The sequence below is a fragment of the Hemitrygon akajei genome, chromosome 12 (genome assembly GCF_048418815.1).
Source record: "Hemitrygon akajei chromosome 12, sHemAka1.3, whole genome shotgun sequence".
NCBI lineage: Eukaryota > Metazoa > Chordata > Chondrichthyes > Myliobatiformes > Dasyatidae > Hemitrygon > Hemitrygon akajei.
In genome coordinates this window covers 72,452,353-72,471,462 of record NC_133135.1, presented here as the reverse complement: position 1 = coordinate 72,471,462, position 19,110 = coordinate 72,452,353, and the positions used below count along the sequence as shown (strand labels likewise).

The following is a 19,110-nucleotide window of genomic DNA, read 5'->3' as shown; positions in this document are numbered from 1 at the left end:
TTTCCTTTCTTCTTTGGCACTACTGTTAATAAAGAGGCTGAAGAGAGTCAAATGTCATTCACACATTCTCCATCAAAGCATGTCTGAAATCTAACTTGAGGTAATTTCCCCAAGTTTTCCTCTCTTCTCATGAGAAAATGTTCAAAAAATAATGCGGACTGAAATGACTGGATACAAATCTGTGTATCACCATTGATACAGTAGATTAGTACCGAAATGCAACCATTTTCCAGAAAACATACTTAAATAAAAATTTAGAGGCTCGTGGAAATTTATGATACTTGAAGTTCATAATGGATCAAAACCTGAAATGTTTTTATATCTGGGAAAAGAAAAAGTTCTCAACCAGATAAAATTTACTGCAAAGGGTCCAAAAATCAAATGCAATTAAAACAAGTGCTGTGATTTAGAAGTAACTGAAAATCCCCTTAGGCCTTTCATCGCTCACGCTTAAATCATTTTTGATTGCTCTTACTAAAATGTAACCAAATTATTTAATGCTCAAAAATTATCTTCATTGTTTGAGAAAGTGTACTTAGTAAGTTAGTATATTTAAAAAATGAAGTGATTTCTCCAAATACTTAACCTAGCTCAATCAAAACTTCATTTAGTCAAGAAATGCCATTCATTTAAAGACTTTCATGAGGCTTTTATAAACTATCACATGAAAGGAAAATAACATAAAGTTAAAAAGCTAGGATTGCAGAGCTGGAGCTCAAGATTCCAGACACTAACAATTGAGAATATTTTTGAATATAATTCATTTTCCCCATCTGAGATTTAGCTGTAGAGATCAAAAGGTTCCTTAAAGGAATTATGGTAGTGTTTTTATCTCAATCATGTGCATATATTCCCAGAACTATTACTGAAAAAAAAAGATTACACCTCAAGAAATCAAGCATGAGATACATTTTACAGTGTTCATAGAAAGACTTTAGTAAACTTTAACAGTGGTTCATAAAGGAATGCAAAACTAAATACCTGTATCTTAGTTATATTTTGGCAACAAAATTCATTTATAGCACATCATACATTTTCAAATACAGTCATACTTTTAAATGAAGCAAAATTTTAAGTTAAAATCAGACTGAAACATGAAATAGTTACTATTACTCAGATGCACTCTTTTTATTACAAAAAGCTATTTCACCCACTACCTCAGTAAAATAGAAATATACAAGAATTAATTAATAGAGATTGACAATAACTGATTTTAAGTAGTTCCTTAGAGTTAAGGATTTGAAGAAAGATGTGTCATGAAAAGCATTTCTTTCAGTTTAGAAGATAAAAATTACTCAACTAAAGAAAACTGCATTTTTCAGGCTCAAACAAAAGAAGCCAACATGTATTTTGCATTCTGTTAGTATTAGATGATATTTTGCAAATAATCTGTTTACAGTACCTACTGGAGCAAAATATTAAAGAATATGAACCCCAGGACATCAAACAATAATAAAATTATCAAAAAAACAAAACACTTTATTTTGACAATCAAAAATACTGAATATAGATTCTATTTTGTTCTGACATTGCTTTTGTTAACTAAGATCACTAGAATGTGCTTTGTCTAACAGGAAGAGGTAATATACAAAAATTTAGGTGAAATGGCAATATATGCAAGTGATTAATAGAAATTGAAATCTTCTGGTTAAAAAATGACGACAAAGTTTTATAATTGATATAATTCTCACAAAGAATCATGCACAGCTATTTTTGAAGCAAAGACCAAGAAAATTATTGATAGAATTTGTCAATGACAGAAGTATAAATTACTTTCTTCCTGCATTAAAATTGAAAACATTACCCTCTACAAACACTAATCAAAAACAGCTATCATTATGGTGCTTGGATATGTGATTGCAAAGGTGACAACTCTGCTGCTTTGTGATTTAAAACATAGCAATGAGATTGAAAATTGTTCAGGGTAAAACTGCGCTTCTACTCTCCTGTGTATAGGTTGAAGTATCCTTCAGCATTGAACAATAACAAAGACAATTTGTCTCTCAATTAAAATTTTTAGAAATTAGAGTCCTCCAAAAACCACCTTCAAGCCAAAATATTTCTGTATCCATTTGTACTTTTTCACTGCACGTTCTGATTGATCAGGTAGTCAGGAAGCAACCATCACCTTTACATCTCTTGGTATGTATAACCGTATAACCATATAACAATTACAGCACAGAAACAGGCCATCTTGGCCCTTCTAGTCCATGCCGAAAGCTTACTCTCAACTAGTCCCACCGACCTGCACTTAGCCCATAACCCTCCATTCCTAGTAACAGACAGAACTTTTTTCACACAGCTTTAGGCTTTGTATGTAATAAGTGGCAACTACAACTATAAGCTAAGGCATCTTGATAATTCATGCAGCATTGAATGAAAAAATAGAACCCAAAGGAAAATGGCACAGAACTAAAATACACAAGCTATGTATGCCAGCTTCCTTAAAATAATGTAAATTTCTGAAAGCCTGGAACTTACCAAGAAATAAACACTTAAATAAGAAGTTAAAACACATTGGACAACACAAAGCAAATCCAGAAGGAACTGATATCCTTGGGTAAAATCCCTCAATTATTCAAATATACCAATCCCTTTACAGCTACCAGTTTATCCAATTTCTCCTTCTTCAATTAACAGCAATTTCTATTTTAACCTCAGATATGCAACAACCACCTTTTAGTCAGCAACCAGCTGTTTCTTACCAACAATCAGCATTCAGATGGTAACCATAATTTGGGAAAACACCCTAACATCTGCTGATGGAAAACAATTATTGATTGAATATTGAGTCAAAGAAGAATACATTGGAGAGGCTGATTGAAAACTTCGGCAATAGGACATAGGACACAGAGAAGAACTGGGCCACTTGGCCTATCAAGTCTACTCCACAGAACTCCAACATGGGGGTTGGAGGAATAATCTTAAAAAGGAGTTGAAGTGGGTCAGGAAGGGAACTCGAATAGGAAACAGGAAGAGCTGCATGTTTCATAATTGAGTTTCTTCTCTGACCTACTTCACATGCAGGATGATGAGAAAGTGAACCACACAAGGAGCAAAAGTTACGAGAATGCGGAGCGGAGAAACAATTTGAACCAGAAAATGAAACTCCAATATTTCAGACTAGTCACTGTGAAGAGGAGTGATCACACAATCTCTAGGATAGATTTTGGGCACAAAAATAAAGAGTTTTAACAACTATAGGGGTGGGTACTCATGCCTGGAAGTGACAAATGCAAAAAGGTTTCAGAAGCAGGTAGTCACTTTACAAAGGTTTTTATTGTGTGGTTTTTGTCATGGAAAAGGTGATAGCAGGAAGTCAGAGGGTGGGGGAAAATGTATTGATACCTGATATGAAAGTTGGAATACAAATTCAAGGCATCATAAACAAAATTTCTCAGAAATAGTCAATGTCACTGGGTATAGCAAATAATCAAAAAACTGTAATCACAGATTCAAGTATAATGGGTACAGGAGTGCTACAAAAAAAACAGATACACTATTGCTATGCTTAATGCTGGAGCCACCAATTCAAATTCAATTCAAATGATATAGTTTTGCATGCATCTTAAATACAGTGCAAAAATTCATAGTTCATTTTAAATTCCACATACCTGAGGATACAGATGCAGACTTTACATCCTGATGTTAAGCGGCAGAAACCAAACCTTTGCCTGCTTTCAATGTCTGTGAGCACAAAAGTGAAGTGCTGTCCCACCTGACTACGTGAAACCCTGAAAGTGACAGGCACAAACATTTAGATTTCATGGACAGAATGTCAGCTACGTTAAAGAGGTAACTTCTGAAGGAAACTAAAATGGCAGAAAATCATAGGAAGTAATAGTAGCAATTTTCTTAAAAATTCTTAAATTAGTTAATTTAATGAATTCATTTGGTCAGAATATTTAGACACTGATAGTTCAGTGTTGATCTTGTTAACTCTGCAGAAGAACTGAAAGTTGACAAATAACAAATTTCTGAGGTTTGTAAAATGATGGGGGAAGGAGGGAAAGGGAAGCAATTGTGATCAGAGCAATTGGTTTGCTAATTCAACACTTTTTTAAAAAATCACCCTTTGATTATGGCTGAGTAAAAGCTGTAAACGTACAACAGTGAACTACAAATAAGGACCTCAATAAGATTGATGTTTTGTGTGCAGTTAGAAGGGGTCGGATAAAACCTAATGTTATGTTTTTATTTTCAAGGATATTGGAATTTACTAAGCTCAGGCAATGCTTTTAATTTTTCAGTGCTTGCCTTCAGCATTAAATATTCAACATTTTGTCTCTGTTAATTTCAGTGAAATGTGGTAAAGTATCCTGAAACACACCACAGAGTAATAGAGCAATACTGCATATGTAGCATATATCCAGGCCTTTTGGCCCAACCAGTCTTTGTTGACCACAGTGCTGACCCAACTAGTTCCCTTTCCTGCATTCCACCCACATTCCTCAAAGATCCACCCCTCCATGCACTGTCCGAGTTCTTCTTAAAACCATTTTCTTGCACCTGCCTCCAACCAATTCCTCCGGCAGTTCACTCCATATGATCATCACCCTCTGCATCAAAAGGTTGCCTCTCAGATCCCTCTTAAATCTTTCCCTTCTCACCCTGACCGCTATGCCCACCAGATTTGGAATCCCCTACCCCGGGGAAAAGTCTGTTAGCATCTACCTTATCTGTGCTCGCATTATTATTGAACATTTCTGTAAGGTTGCCCCTCATATAACTGAAATAAAGCACTAGCTTGACCAACAGGCTTCTCATCCTGGCAACATTTCTGACATATCCTCTCTGTACTCACTACAGTTGAACCATGATTTTCCTATAATAGGGTGACCAAACCACACAAGTGCTTTTTAATGTCCCAACTCCCACACTCAGTGCCCTGGCTGATGAAGGCCAGCGTGTAAAATGCTTTCTTCATTACCTTGTCTACCTGTGATGCTATCTTATATCCTAATACTCGATCAAATATTGGGTGTTGCTGCTGCAAAGGATATTTTGTCTCAAACATTTTCAGTGAATGCTTGGTTTACAAACAGTTTTCACTAGTATCCCATGAACTGAAATCAATTGTGCGTGAAATAATTCCATGTAATTAATAACAAGCTAATCTCTCATTAAGCACTTGTTCACTCAACTTCACTCGCCCCATCACTGAACTGTTCCCACAACCTATGGAGTCACTTTCAAGGACTCTTCATCTCATGCTCTTGATATTTATTTATTATTATTCTTCCTTTTTTTTTGTATTTGTGCCGTTTGTTTTCTTTTTGCACACTGGTTGTCCGCTCTGTTGAATGCAGTCTTTCACTGATGATATTATTCACTGATTGGATTCTCTGAGTATATCTGCAAGAAAATGAATCTCAGGGTTGCATATGGTGACAAATATGTATTTTGATAGTAAATTTACTTTAAAATTTGAACTTGTTGCAAAGTAACATTTTTTTTAAATATCAGTTCGGAGAGGAAGGAAGGCTGTTTAATCAGAAAGGCTGCAAGGACTTTAATCATTCAAGTAGCATTTATTCTTTGAATTTTGATTTTAATATCAGCATGCTTTACATACTTGAAGCCAGTGTGAAGGGCAACAAGAAATGTCTTGAATGGACATTAGGGTGGAAGGGAAGGAGCTGGTCTCTGTGATCCATGTTGAGTCTTGCAAACATATTGAACTCCATTGGGAAATTATTAGTTGCTGTGCATTAACTTAAGGAAATGGATATCAGTAATTCTAACCACTATCTATTACCTGAGCTAAGCAAATTGGTATCATGATAAACAGACATAGGGAGGGGAATATATAGCTCAAGCGGTGGTGGTATGGGAAAGTAAGGCTCTATTTCACAGACACTGAGTAGCACACTGGTTTAAAAAGTAAGAATACCAGAATCAGAATCAGGTTTATCGCCATGAAACTTGTGGTTCCGCAGCAGTAATGCAGTGCAAAACATAAAAATTACTATAAGTTACAATAAGAATATATAAAAATAAATAAACAATGCCAAAAAAAAAAGAGTAAAATAGTGAAGCAGTGTTCACGGACCATTCAGAAATCTGATGGCAGAGGGAAAGAAGCTGTTCCTAAAATATTGAGAGGGCGTTTTCAGGCTGCTGTACCTTTGCATTCATGGTAGTAATCAGAAGAGGGCGTGTCCTGGATGGTGAGAGTTCTTCATATTGAATGCCACCTCTTTGAGGCATTGTTTTTTGAAGATGTCCTTGCTGGTGGGGAACCTAGTGCCCATGATGGAAGTAGCTTGAGTTTATAACCCTCTGTAACTTTTTCCAGTCCTGAGCACTGGCTCAGCTATACCACACCATTCGACCATAAGACATAGGAGCAGAATTAGGCCATTCAGCCCACTGACTCTGCTCCGTATTTCATCATGGCTGATCCATTTCCCTCTCAACCCCATTCTCCAGCCTTCCCCTTGTAACCTTTCTCATCCTGACTAATCGAGAATATATCAACCTGCACCTTAACTACACCCAACAACCCGGCCTTCATAGCTGCCTGTAGCAATAACTTCCACAGATTCACCACTCTCTAGCTAAAGAACTTCCCTCTGTTCTGAGACTAAGCCCTCTGGTTCTAGACCCCCCCTACTACTGTGCTGTACTTTTCTATGACTCTACCTCACTAGGGCAAAATATGAGTAAAACTTTATATTTGAAGGAAAGGAAAAGTACAAAAAAAACCTAAAATTAATAAAGTGCTAATGTTATATCTTGAGGATGAGAGTACAACCCGACAAAAAGCATAAGCCATTTGGTCCACAATGTTGTACCAACCCTTTAACCTAATCCCAGATCTAACCCTTTCCTCAGTTTCCTTCAGAGCTCTCCATTTTGCTTTCATTTATGTGCCTTTCTAACGTTCTCTTAAATGTTCAAAGTTCAAAGTACATTTATTACCAAAGTATTTATACATTATACAACCTTAAAACAAAGACACCCAAAAGAAGAACCCATAATAATATATGTAAAAAAGAAAGTCTGTCTAACACTCAATGTTCAGAGAGTAAAAACCACATCATGCCCATAAAAAAAAGAACCCATGAAAAATAAAAGAATAAAATAACCCATAAAAGACTGTTGAACAACCAATGATCAATGGGGAAAAAAAATCCGGCAAACAGTAACTGCAAGCAAAATAGTGTTTCTGAACTGAAGACCACAAGAGAGTCCCATAGTTCAGCACAGAGTTGAGTAAATGCTGTGGAGCAGCAATCTGAACCAGTTCCCATCTCACTTTGGGCCACTACACCCTAACCATTTTAATCTGGCCCAGCGCTTAACTCTTTGTCTGAACATCCGGTTCTGCTGCTTCGAGCAGTGATCTGAACCGGCCTGTACCTCACCTCAGGCCTCATCATCCTGGCCTTTTCAATGTGGCCTGGCACTTAAATCTCAGTCAGAAAAACAGGTTCTGCCACTTGGAAACACCGGACTTCGCTGCCTCAATTCGGCCTGTAAATCTCCGTCCGAACATCATGTTCAGTAGCATTGGCAGTCCTAGGGCCTCTGCCCCAGCAGCTCTGATTTAGCCTGTGCCCAACCTTTCATGCTCTTTGTGATAGGTCCACTGCCTAATGCTCCTAATGTATCTGCCTGTAACACCACCAGCAGCAGCGTGCTCCATATACTTACTATTCCCTGTTTAAAAAAAAATACCTCTGACATCCACTCTCCAGTTAACTTAAAACCATGTCTTCTCGTATTAGCCATTGCTGCCCTAGAAAAAAGGACTGCCTGTCCACTCTGTCTCATCATCTTATACACCTCTATCAAGTCACCACTCATCCTACTTTGCTTTAAAGAGAAAAGCCCCAACTCAGTCAAACTATTCTCATAAGACACACTTTCTCTTTAAGACTGCATCCTAGTAAAACTCTTCTGCAGCCTCTCTGAAGCTTTATCTTTCTTTCTATAATGAGGCAACCAGAACTGAACACAATACTCCAAGTGTGGTCTAACTAGAGTTTTATAGAGCTGCAACATTACCTCGCAGCTCTTGAATACACTCCCCTTACTAATGAAGGCAAACACACCATATGCCTTCTTAACCACCTTATCAGCTTGCATGACAGCTTTGAGGGATTTATGGACACGGACCCCAAGATCCCTCTGCTAAGAGTCCTGCTATTATCCCTAAACACTGCTTTCAAGTTTGTCACTTCAATTTCTGGATTGAACTCCATTTGTAACTTCCCAGCCGAGCTCTGCATCCTATATATTGAATATCTATCACTATTATCTACTACTATTATCATCATCTATTTATGCGTTGAATTTTCTGCTTCCCTAATTACTGAATCCCCTATCACCACTGCTCTGCTCTTCTCTTCCTTTTCTTTTTGAGCCACAGGGCTAGACTCCGTGCCAGAGACCTGAGCACTGTGACTTTCCCCTGGTAGGACATTCCCCTCAACAGAATCCCAAGTGATATACTGAGGGGAATGCCCTCACCCTAGCCTCCCGCTCTCCTCAACAAAGTTAGCTGTGGTCATAGCTAGAGTATTCACAGCAACTAATCATAGTGGGAATAGACTGACAATTGAGAGATTTTGACAAAAACTTCTGGGTTAAATTAAAAGATATGATTACAAGGAGTAAGATTGTGTTCCTGGAATTGCAGTGGTTTGGGGATGATTGAATTGAAGTTTTGAAATGTCAGAATTAGGATTTTCAAAAGTTAAATGACAACTGGTGCAACGTTAATTCCTATTTTTCACCTTAACTTTGATAGCTAAGAGATATTGTGTGGCATAGAGAATTAGCAGAATGATGGAGTTTGGTCAGAGTGATCACATTTAAGAACTTCAAGGAACAACATAACTTGCTCACTTTCCAATGTCATTGACATTGACGTTGACAGAAGCCTATTGCTGCATTGAGAACAATATACACAAAAGGAGAATATTAGGGGAAAATACATTTATTCAAGAACTGCAACTTCTTTTACAGTTGAAAAGTATATTCGCTGCATTTTACAGAGCTGGTGCACTGGATTCTTTGAAAACCAAATTGTGTCACCAAGTATACCACTGGATGGCAGCAATGGAGCCTGTTTCTACATACATATTGTGAATCTTAAACCAGAGACATTTAGCTCCTCAGCTTATTTTCATTTAGATGAAGGCTAACAAAAATCTTCACAATGTGCTGGAACACACAAATGCAAATACTTAAAAGGCTGCAGTCAGTTAAAAAGCGCAATAGTGGGGATTCGGTTTTAAAACACCATATCTAATTATAAAGTTATAATTAAACAACACTTTATTTATAGATAATTTTTTTCCAAGTGGAAGACTTTATTTTTAATAGAAGTAAAACTCAGTTCACAAGCTATTAGCTACAATGTGTACAGTCAATTTTCTAGCTCACATTAGTCCTCAAAAAAATGGGGACCCTCCATGCTGAGATTTTAAGAAGACACTTCTCTTTAAAAAAAAGATTGGACTGAGTCCCAATTCAAAGTAGTGGGTAAAATGTAAAATGATTGGTTTATCATGCAATACTGTACCTTTCAACATCAAAGGGGAAGCAAAACTTCGGCACAGTCTGCAGCACTTCCTGTGAAGGATAATAAAATTGTTAGGCTCATGCAGGACTTGGGTCAAATCACTACTGTATGCACCACAAAAGAAGACTGAGAATAACCTTTTGAATTAAAACATATACAGACAGTTGTTTCTGTATTGAAATAATCAACCACAATGAACTTCATTGATTATTAACAAGAATAAAATTTATGCTTCAGCAGACTGTACTGACAATGGTAAGAGAGCACCAGGAGGGAATCGTTTGGCCTAAAGGGCATTAACACCCCCTCTCATCCCCACTGGGATCCCCTTCAACAAGACCATATGGATTTTACAAGCAGCGCAGCACCATATGGGTAAGCCACGTCTGCTGATACATGCATCACAGACTAGCCACCAGTTTCTAGTCAACATGTAACATGCGCTGACAATAGAAATTGGGGGGAAAAAACTGAAGGATAATAGTAACGATAAAAATGACAAAATTCAAAATGAATGTGTCCTGCTGAAAAAAATTTGCATAGGATTATTTAAAGAAAATATATATGTCATCAGAGTGCCTCTGCTAAGTGATACTCCATTAAGTCAGATTTTTATCTGTTTTAAAAAAAATACATGACACAACAATGAAATATTGCATCATCAATAGCAGCAGATATTTGTTTACAAGCTCTTAAATAACACAACCAGTCATTCTTAAATCTCTCCATAAAGCTTGCAGGAATTTGGAATAGCACTAAAGTACTTTGCAATTTTCAGCTTGCATGGTTGTTAAGTTTTTTTTTCTTGCAGGTAAAGAACAGGGCTTTGGAACTGTTTAAAGATTAATTTTTTTTTGCACTGCAAAAGCGCATGTCAGCTCCTTTATTGAAAATCTGGCTTGTATAACAAAGTGAACTAAGAGCAAGCAGTGTGAACCCTGCTCACAGAGGTGACACAATGCTCCAATGGAATAAATTTTAATCTTCATTCATAATCTTTAAAAGAGAGAATTGTACTTGTTATTGCAGCCAAAACAGCTTATTTGTGCGACTGGGACTATAAATTCTCAGCAAATTGTCATCCTTCAGGATCTGACTTCAGCTTCCAAATTAATTATATTATCCTAGTTTTAAGAGTCCATATATATTTCTAATCAGATTTATAAATGTGAGGCCACATTTTGGACTCTATAATTCACATGATCTGTGCTCATCGGTTGTCACCTAATCACAGGGTTAATACGAAGCTTGTTTTACCCATTGCAATGCATTTCCAAATCAAAGATAACTTGTAGATTTCATTTTTAATGCAGCTAAGATACAGTAAGTTCTAAAAGCAGTCCACATCAATTTAACATTCACCATCTCAGATGGACAAAATAGACAAATGCAAATTAAATCATTTGCTAATTCATTCTGTATGGACAAAATAGTTCCATTCTAAATTAACAGAACAGGAATAATATTGCTCAACAGACTCAAGTGTTCTATCAATATTAATCCTTGCAAAACAAACTATTTTAGCAATACATAGCAGGTTAAAATCTAATTGCCACTATTTAGAATTCCTCTTTTTATTTCCTTCAGAATAGAACCCAAGCTTTCTACTCACTTTCCAAATGGCACAGGCAACTCTCAGGGGAAGGTGACATTTGAAAAAAAAAACTCAATGCTCTTTTAAATTCATACAACCGGCAGGTCTATAGACTCAAAAACAATTCAGACAAAAATTGTTTGCAGCACTTATGGGACCGACCAGCTCAGCTGACAACTGGAACTCTATGACAGCATAGATGAGGTTACTTGCATCAATCAATGAAGCAGTGCACCAGCTCCAGAGCCAGATCTCATCCTAATTAAAACATAGCATTCAGCACTTTCACTTAATGAAATATTGTATAATGTAAATCTAAAACAGTGACTCTCAAATACCATGCTGGTAATAAACGTTCTGTATTGAATGGCCATGGCAAAAATAAGTTATGCTGATAATCAAGCCAGGTATCACAGCATCGTATTTATTTCAGTTCATTTATTGATGAGCTCAGCTGGAGGTTTGCTATGTAAAAGCACAGCAGCATTTGCCTGCAATCATTTCAAAATACTATACTGGGTTCAATTAAATGTATTTTACTAGCAATGTGTTAAATTCTTACATATCTTTTGTGTAAATAGAGCTTGAATTCTTCAGTTTATTTTTGGTTATGTTCATGGGTATTGTTTTGCAATATTTTATCAGCAAAATTTGTTATTTTTAAGTCATTAACAGAGCTTCAACGCTTAAAGTTCAAAGTAAATTTATTATCAAAGTGCATATATGCAACCATGTACAGCCCTGAGATTTGTTTTCTTGCAGGCATACTCAGTAATTCCAAGAACCATTATAAAATCATTTAAAAACTGTTCCCAACGAGACGGACAAACAACCAATGTGCATAAGACAACAATCTGTGCAAATACAAAAGAAAAAATAATAATAATACATCAAAAAGCAATAAATACCAAGAATATGGAATGACAAGTACTTGAAAGCGAGTCCATAGGTTGTCAGAACACTTCAGTGATGGGGTAAATGAAGTTATCTCCATTGGTTAAGATGGTTGAGCGGTAATAACCATTCCTGAACTTGGCAGTATGAGCCTCCGGCTCCTGTACCTTCTTCCTGATAGCAGCAGCAAGAAGAGAGCATGACCTGGGTAGTGAGGTCCTTGATGCTGCTTGCCTGTGGCAGCTCTCTGTGTAAATGTGCTCAGTGATGGGGAGGGCTTTACTCTGATGAAATGGGCCAAATCGAAAACCTTTTATAAGATTTTCCATTCAGGGCAATGGTACATTCATACCAGGCCATGTTGCAACCAGTCAATATACTCTCAACCACACATTTATAGAAGTTTGTCGAAGTATTAGGTATCATGCAGAATCTTCACAAACTTCTAAGGAAGTAGAGATGCAGCCGTGCTTTCTACGTAAATGCACTTATGTACTGGGCAAGAATTCCAAAATAACAACATCCAGAATTTAAAGTTGCTGTCCCTCTCCACCTTTTATCTCCTGATGAAAACTGGCTCATGGGCATCGGATTTCTTGCTCTTAGTCAATATCAGCTCCTTGGTTTGCTGATATTGAGTGTGAGGTTGTTATTGTGGCAACACTCGGCCAAAGCTTCAGTCTCCTTCCTATAAGCTGATTCTTCACCCACCTTTGGTTCGGCCAACAACAGTGGTGCCGTCAGAAAACTTAACTATGGCATTGGAGTTGTGCTTAGCCACACATTCATAAGTGTAAAGCAAGTAGAGCAAGGGGACCAAGCACACAGCCTTTTGGTGTACCTGTGCTGATAGAGATTGTGGAGATGCATATCACATTTTGGTGAAACAAAGTTCAATTGAATTGAAAATCAGTAATAACATTAAAGGTTACCACACCAAAAATCAGTGCGAACCACAAATAAATAGGATTTATGTGCATGTTGAAAGCTCTGCATAGCATTCTTACAACAAAATGAATGAAATATATATTCAGCCTGTCTGATAGTTAATACTTCATAAAAATCTACTGAAACTGACAAATATTCAATTCTTTTGTGTTGGAACAAATTCAAACATTTACTTTGGAACGAGTGATATTCATAGTTATACAATGCAAGTTGGGGATAATATATATAAAAACATCCAGGACTTTATAAATCTGTAGATGCAAACTTCCCATTATTCAGGACATGATTTACAGAGACAGGCGTGTAAAAAGGGCCCGTAGGATCATTGGGGACCTGAGAAAATCCAACCTTAAACTGTTCTAGCATTCTACCATCTGGGAAACGGTACTACAGCATTAAAGCCAGGACCAACAGGCTTCGGGACTGCTTCTTCCATCAGGCTATCAGACTGATTAATTCACGCTGAAAGAATTGTATTTCTATGCTGTATTGACTGTCCTGTTGTACATACTATTTATTACAAATTACTCTAAACTGCACATTGCACATTTCGATGGAGACATAACAAAGATTTTTATTCCTCATATAAGTAAAGTATGTAAGAAATAGAGTCAATTCAATTCAATACTGGCCACATGCATTTTCCTTTCTGTAAACACATTCAGATTTCCTAGGCGGGTTTCTTCCCTGCCTCCCTCAACCACCGCTACCAAAGAAATTCAGCAACAAAGTTCAAGGAAAACATAGCATGTATATAAGAACTATTTGCCATGACTGTCTATAAAGATTAAAAGTTGATGGCATATGCTAGATAATTACTCTGACAAAAAGAGCTTTATTTCCTTAAAGTCATAATCCATTTTTTTCTTTGCCACAGCAATCCCTAGACACAGAAAGATTCTGCACATGTGTAATTTTATCGGGAACTGTTGCTCCTTTCAGATGAAATGAGGCACAGGGCTTGAAAAGTCCAGTTAAAATGCGGATTGTCTGAAATATCCAAAATTATTTTCTGGAAGTACAGGGATCTTCCTGCATTACTGATCTATAAACTAAATTATTTTCCTAACTTAAATCATAATCATCAATAAAAATTTAGTTGAATGATTCTTCACTTTGACCAAAAGTTCCACTTCTACAAACAGGATAACAACGTTAAGGCTTCATTCTATGATCACTAGCTATAAAACTACATTAAACCAACTCAGAGTCTATGTACAATGCATTCCAGTTAATTGTGATACATCTTGACCAGTACATTTTGTCCCAATTAATCAGCTGTCCCAATTAGCTGAAGTTCTATGGAAATAGTTAAAAAGACATTAAAAAAAAGTCAGACCGAGCATCAAATTGGGTATTTAAATTAAATGCAGAACATACGAGTATACTACATAATAATAACGTGGTAAACTGGATCAGCAAATTTGCAGTTTCACCAAGATTGGGGGTGGGGGGTGTTTAGTGGACAGCAAAGAAAACCAAAGGGCTGAAAATTGGAAGATGGAATTTAATGCAAACAAGTGTGAGGTGTTATACTTCGGTAAGACCAACCAGGGTAGGTCTTACGCAGTGAGAGGTAGGACACTGAGGAGTGCAGTAGAACAAAGAGATCTGGTACGACAGATCTGTAATTCCTCACATATATATAGGATTGTAAAGAAAGCTTTTGGCACATTGGCATTCATAAATCAACTGGAGGTGATGAGTTAAGGGTGAAAGGTGGTGTGTTTCAGGAGAACTTGAGGGCGAACTGCTTCACACAGAGAGTGTGGAATGAGCTGCCAACCCAAGTGGTAGATGATTTCAACATTTAAGAGAAATTTAGATAGGTACATGGATGCAGAGGTATGGAGGGCTAAGGTTTAGGTGTAGGTCAATGGAACTAGGCAGATTAATGGTCCAGCATGGATTAGATGGGCTGAAGGGCCTGTTTCTGTATTGTAGTGTTCTATGACTGTAACTCTACCAATACTGCTACAGTACTATATAATTTAAGGTTGTTATAGCTGGGGGTGGTAATGAGGACAAGCTCCCACTAACTATTAAATGCTCCCATTGACATGCACCTCAAATAGACTCTGACAACCAAGTCCAGCTCCTGGCCTTCACGTATGGCTATTAAGCCTGGAAGAACCATTTCTAATGACAGGAGAAGGGGCAAAGGCAGATTACTGGCAGCTTAAAACCAGTTGCTTCGGGCAGATGGGGCTCATCAGCTATGTTTGGCAGTGCATCTAGGAGAAGTCTAACTCTCTCCATTGCCTTGCGGCTATACCCACACATGGGGATTATTTCAGGAGTAAACGCCGAGGGAAAAGCCAGAGACTTAGGAGTCCCTAAGGCAGTCCTACATTGAGTTCAATGCTGACCAGTAATTTGTGCGACTCTGTCAGTCTCTGCGGTTCCTATGGGTTCATCAGTTGCATGGAGAGGAGGAGCTTGCTACAATGGCAAAAGCTTGGCTTCCATATCGTTCTGCCCAGGCTTGTGTATCTAGTCAGCTAAGACACAATATCTATGGTCAACTCTGACCGACTGAGGCCTCAGACGATATAACTGTGTATTTGTTCTGAATACTTATCGGCGGAGGAATTCATTCACGATGCATTCTTTTGACTGTAAATGAACAAAATCAGCACAGAGACCTAGTGCAGATAATGGACTGACTTCATACAATGCTGTCGATTCTTAACTTTCATTGTAACATTCAAGATAATTGTTATTACCTTCAAATTCTTCGTCGCTCCTAACTTATTGAGGTAGTCAAATTGCTTCATTTTCACTCCCGACAATTTCTGGCAACTCAAAGCCTAAATGCTTGAGCAAAACAGTTCTGCATTGTCTTACTGCTTATTTCTTGCCAATTATCAGTGACAACCACACGCACCTGACGCTATTTAAAAACTGTTCACTTGAAGCACAGCATCGTGTCTAGTGGGCACACAAGTGCAGGTGACTGATGCTAGTTAGAAACTGTTCAGCAACAATAAGAGGTGTAATTCCTCATAGAATCTCATGGAACGAGATCAGATTCAACCTCAGTGGATAGAAGTACCCCTCGATACAAGTGGACACGGATGATATTGGATCTAGGCTAAAGAGAATGATATACATCATTCTAAATCTTTCCACTGACTACCTTGATTCTAATTCTAGACTTTGTAGCCATTTATTTCATGAATATTTTGTGAGTCTGTGAAGCATATAGCACTTGAACAGCAATTGTTAAAAAAAAACTGCAAACGCTATAGATCTGAAATGAAACAGTAAATGCTGAAAATATTGAAAAAGCATCTGTGAAGAGAGATGCACAGAGGAAACGGTTCAGGCCAGCCATCCTATTCTTGTTTCTCTCTTCATAGCGACTGCCTGATTTCATAAGTATTCTCCGAGTTTTATCTCTTTATTTCTGAGGTAGCAATTACTTTTCAATAACCGCAAGCAACAAGACTTCCTGCATCCAGCTTCTGCAATTTAAAGTTAGTACTTTCTGTGCAATGATGACATTTGGTCACTACCGGTCAATGTCAGTTAAAGTTAATCCTGATGATCCAAAGTCCCTGCAGATGAGACTACCTTACAAAGGAGAACTCTACAAAATGCAAACCACATTCAGTATAACCATTCAGCCCATCAAGTCCACTCTACCATTTGATCATGACTGATTTATTATCCCTCTAAACCCCATTCTCCTGCCTCCTCCGGAACCTTTGCACCCTTACTAAATTATTAACCTATACAGCTTCGCTTTAAATATATCCAATGACTTGGCCTCCACAGCCATCATTCACCATTACAGAAAGGGTTTCTTTCAGAAACCACTGTGGCAGAAAACAATTTCACCACAATATTATTAACTCAATCATTCCTGTAAATAGGTGCACTAAATGTTGACTGGAGTGTTCTAATGCCTACTTTGGTTAAATACTGGACCAAATGATCAGGCTGATCAACACCAATAACCAGACTAAAATGCATGCAGGGGGAAAAAAAAGCTGAGAAAGCCTTCTAGTGTCAACATGAAACAGAAATACTGTCCCAGTGGTAACAGATTGACTGGCTGTGGATGAAAGAACTCAGGAACATCAGGTCATGCTTTGGCTCAAAGTCAGAACCCCACAGTTGACAAGGACAGAGGGAAAATACCAACTACTGTTTTTGTAGTCTCTCCAAATAACTATGAGACATCAAACCTCAGAGTAAGGATTGAGCAGATCAAGTGAGCTTTCCTTGAGCTACTACTGTTGGTGGAACACTATACTGAACTTGGTCTTAAATCTTATCAAGGAGTTTCTGTTCTCATCTCTCATGAATTTCTGGCAAATCCAGTTGAAAGGGAAAGCGACAAATACAAAATGCTGGAGGAACTCAGCAGCCCAGGCAGCATCAATGGAAAAGAGTAATCAGACGATGTTTCGGGCCAAGACCCTTCATCAAGAGCAGAGAAAAGGAACGAGAAGTCAGAGTCAGAAGGTGGGGAAGGGGAGGAGGTAGTACAAGGCGTTAGGTGATAGGAGAAACTGGGAGTGGGGGAAGGGTGAAGTAAGGAGTTGGGAAATCAATTGCTGAAAGAGATGGAGGGCTAGAGAAGGGGGAATCTAATAGGGAAGGACAGAGGCCATGGAAGTAAAGGAAGGGGGAGGAGCACCAGGAAAAATGTATTTGTCTTCCCTATGCTGTAATGCCTATCAACAGGTGTAAAGCATTAAAAATGCCAGCTCCAGTCCATTCGCTGGTCAAAGGAAAAAACAAAATTTTGACTACAAAGGCATGTCGATTGTTCGTATTTTGCACCCTATAGAACAATGACCTGGTCTGATTCTTGGGAGTTCCTCAATCCACCCTAAAATCGATCTCAATAAAATGCAAATTACCTATACGTCACCATGGTCACCAATAATCAACCATGAAGGAACTATAACAACAAAGCATCATGTCTTTCAAGTCAACAAATGTCACACCACTGAAACAAAATACAGGTGCCCCCGCTTTACGAATGCTCACTTTACGCCACTTCACTTTTACAAAAGACCTACATTAGTAACCTGTTTTCACATTACAAAGAGGATTTTCACTTTTACAAAAATCTTTCACATATAAATTAATGGCTCTTCGCTTTACACCATTTCAGCTTAAGAAAGGTTTCATAGGAACGTTCTACCTTTGTAAAGGGGGGGGGGAACACCTGTCCCCATAAATGGATATTCAACCAATAAAGGAAGTAAAAATTCTTTGTCAGACTATGATATGCTTTTTTATAATAGCCCATGCTTACATTGATAAACTATTAAAAAGTAAGAAATTAATTGGCATAAAGTCTTGGCAGCTCTGTAGGTTTTATCTGGATTACATGGCAGATGTGTTTCCAAGACTAGGAATAGCACAAGTCATTAACATCAGGTGTGGTCTCATTGCAAGAATCCTTGCACTTAAAACCAGAGCAGCAGAAAATTGCAGGCTATGTGTACACAAAATGTGGGCAGCTTCCATGTAAGCCGTCAGTGCCTGAGCGGTATCATCTTCAAGGCTAACCCACACATTAAAGATGTCGGGGGAACAAGCAAACTTGGCCTTGGCCCATGTTGCTTTGGCAGCAATTGCAGACAGCCTGCAAAGCAGCCATCTGAGCATAGTGAGTTTGAACACGGCAAAAGCACTTTGTATGTAATCCCTAGAGTAGGTAGAAATCATTTCTCAGTGGCTGACCCAGCTTAAACACGCACCTTGATGATGCAACCAAATTAAAAATAAAGGTTAAGTTTTTATACACGTTTTATATATATTTAATTAAATTTAAAAATAAAGAAAAATTAAGCCCCAAGGTAAGACACATCTTGCAATAAAAAGAAACAAATAAAAACACAATTTTGCAAAAATGTAATAGAAACATAGAAAACCTATAGCACAATACAGGCCTTTCGGCCCACAATGCTGTGCCAAACACGTACTTACTTTAGAAATTACTTAGGGTTATCCATAGCCCTCTATTTTTCAAGCAATTTATTGCAATTAATATAAACAGGTTTTAAGCTGTACCTGTTCAAAACAATGGCTTGCTCACTGTTGTTTTTAAATCACTCAGTTCCATATCATCAAATGTAACTCGCTCTAACAATAGAACTTATCTTGGTGTTAGGCT

At 37.7% G+C, this 19,110-nt stretch overlaps 1 protein-coding gene across 2 annotated transcripts in view; it reads right to left on the bottom strand.

The window, feature by feature from the left end:
* Positions 1 to 19,110, bottom strand: part of dennd1b (DENN/MADD domain containing 1B) — a 328,593-nt gene that overhangs the window by 168,001 nt on the left and 141,482 nt on the right. For both annotated transcript variants that reach the window (XM_073063504.1, XM_073063505.1), the window contains exons 4-5: positions 9,536 to 9,585; positions 3,615 to 3,734 (exon numbers count right to left, since the gene is read on the bottom strand). In XM_073063504.1, coding sequence (XP_072919605.1) covers positions 3,615 to 3,734; positions 9,536 to 9,585 — 170 coding nt within the window. The remainder of the gene's footprint in view (positions 1 to 3,614; positions 3,735 to 9,535; positions 9,586 to 19,110) is intronic.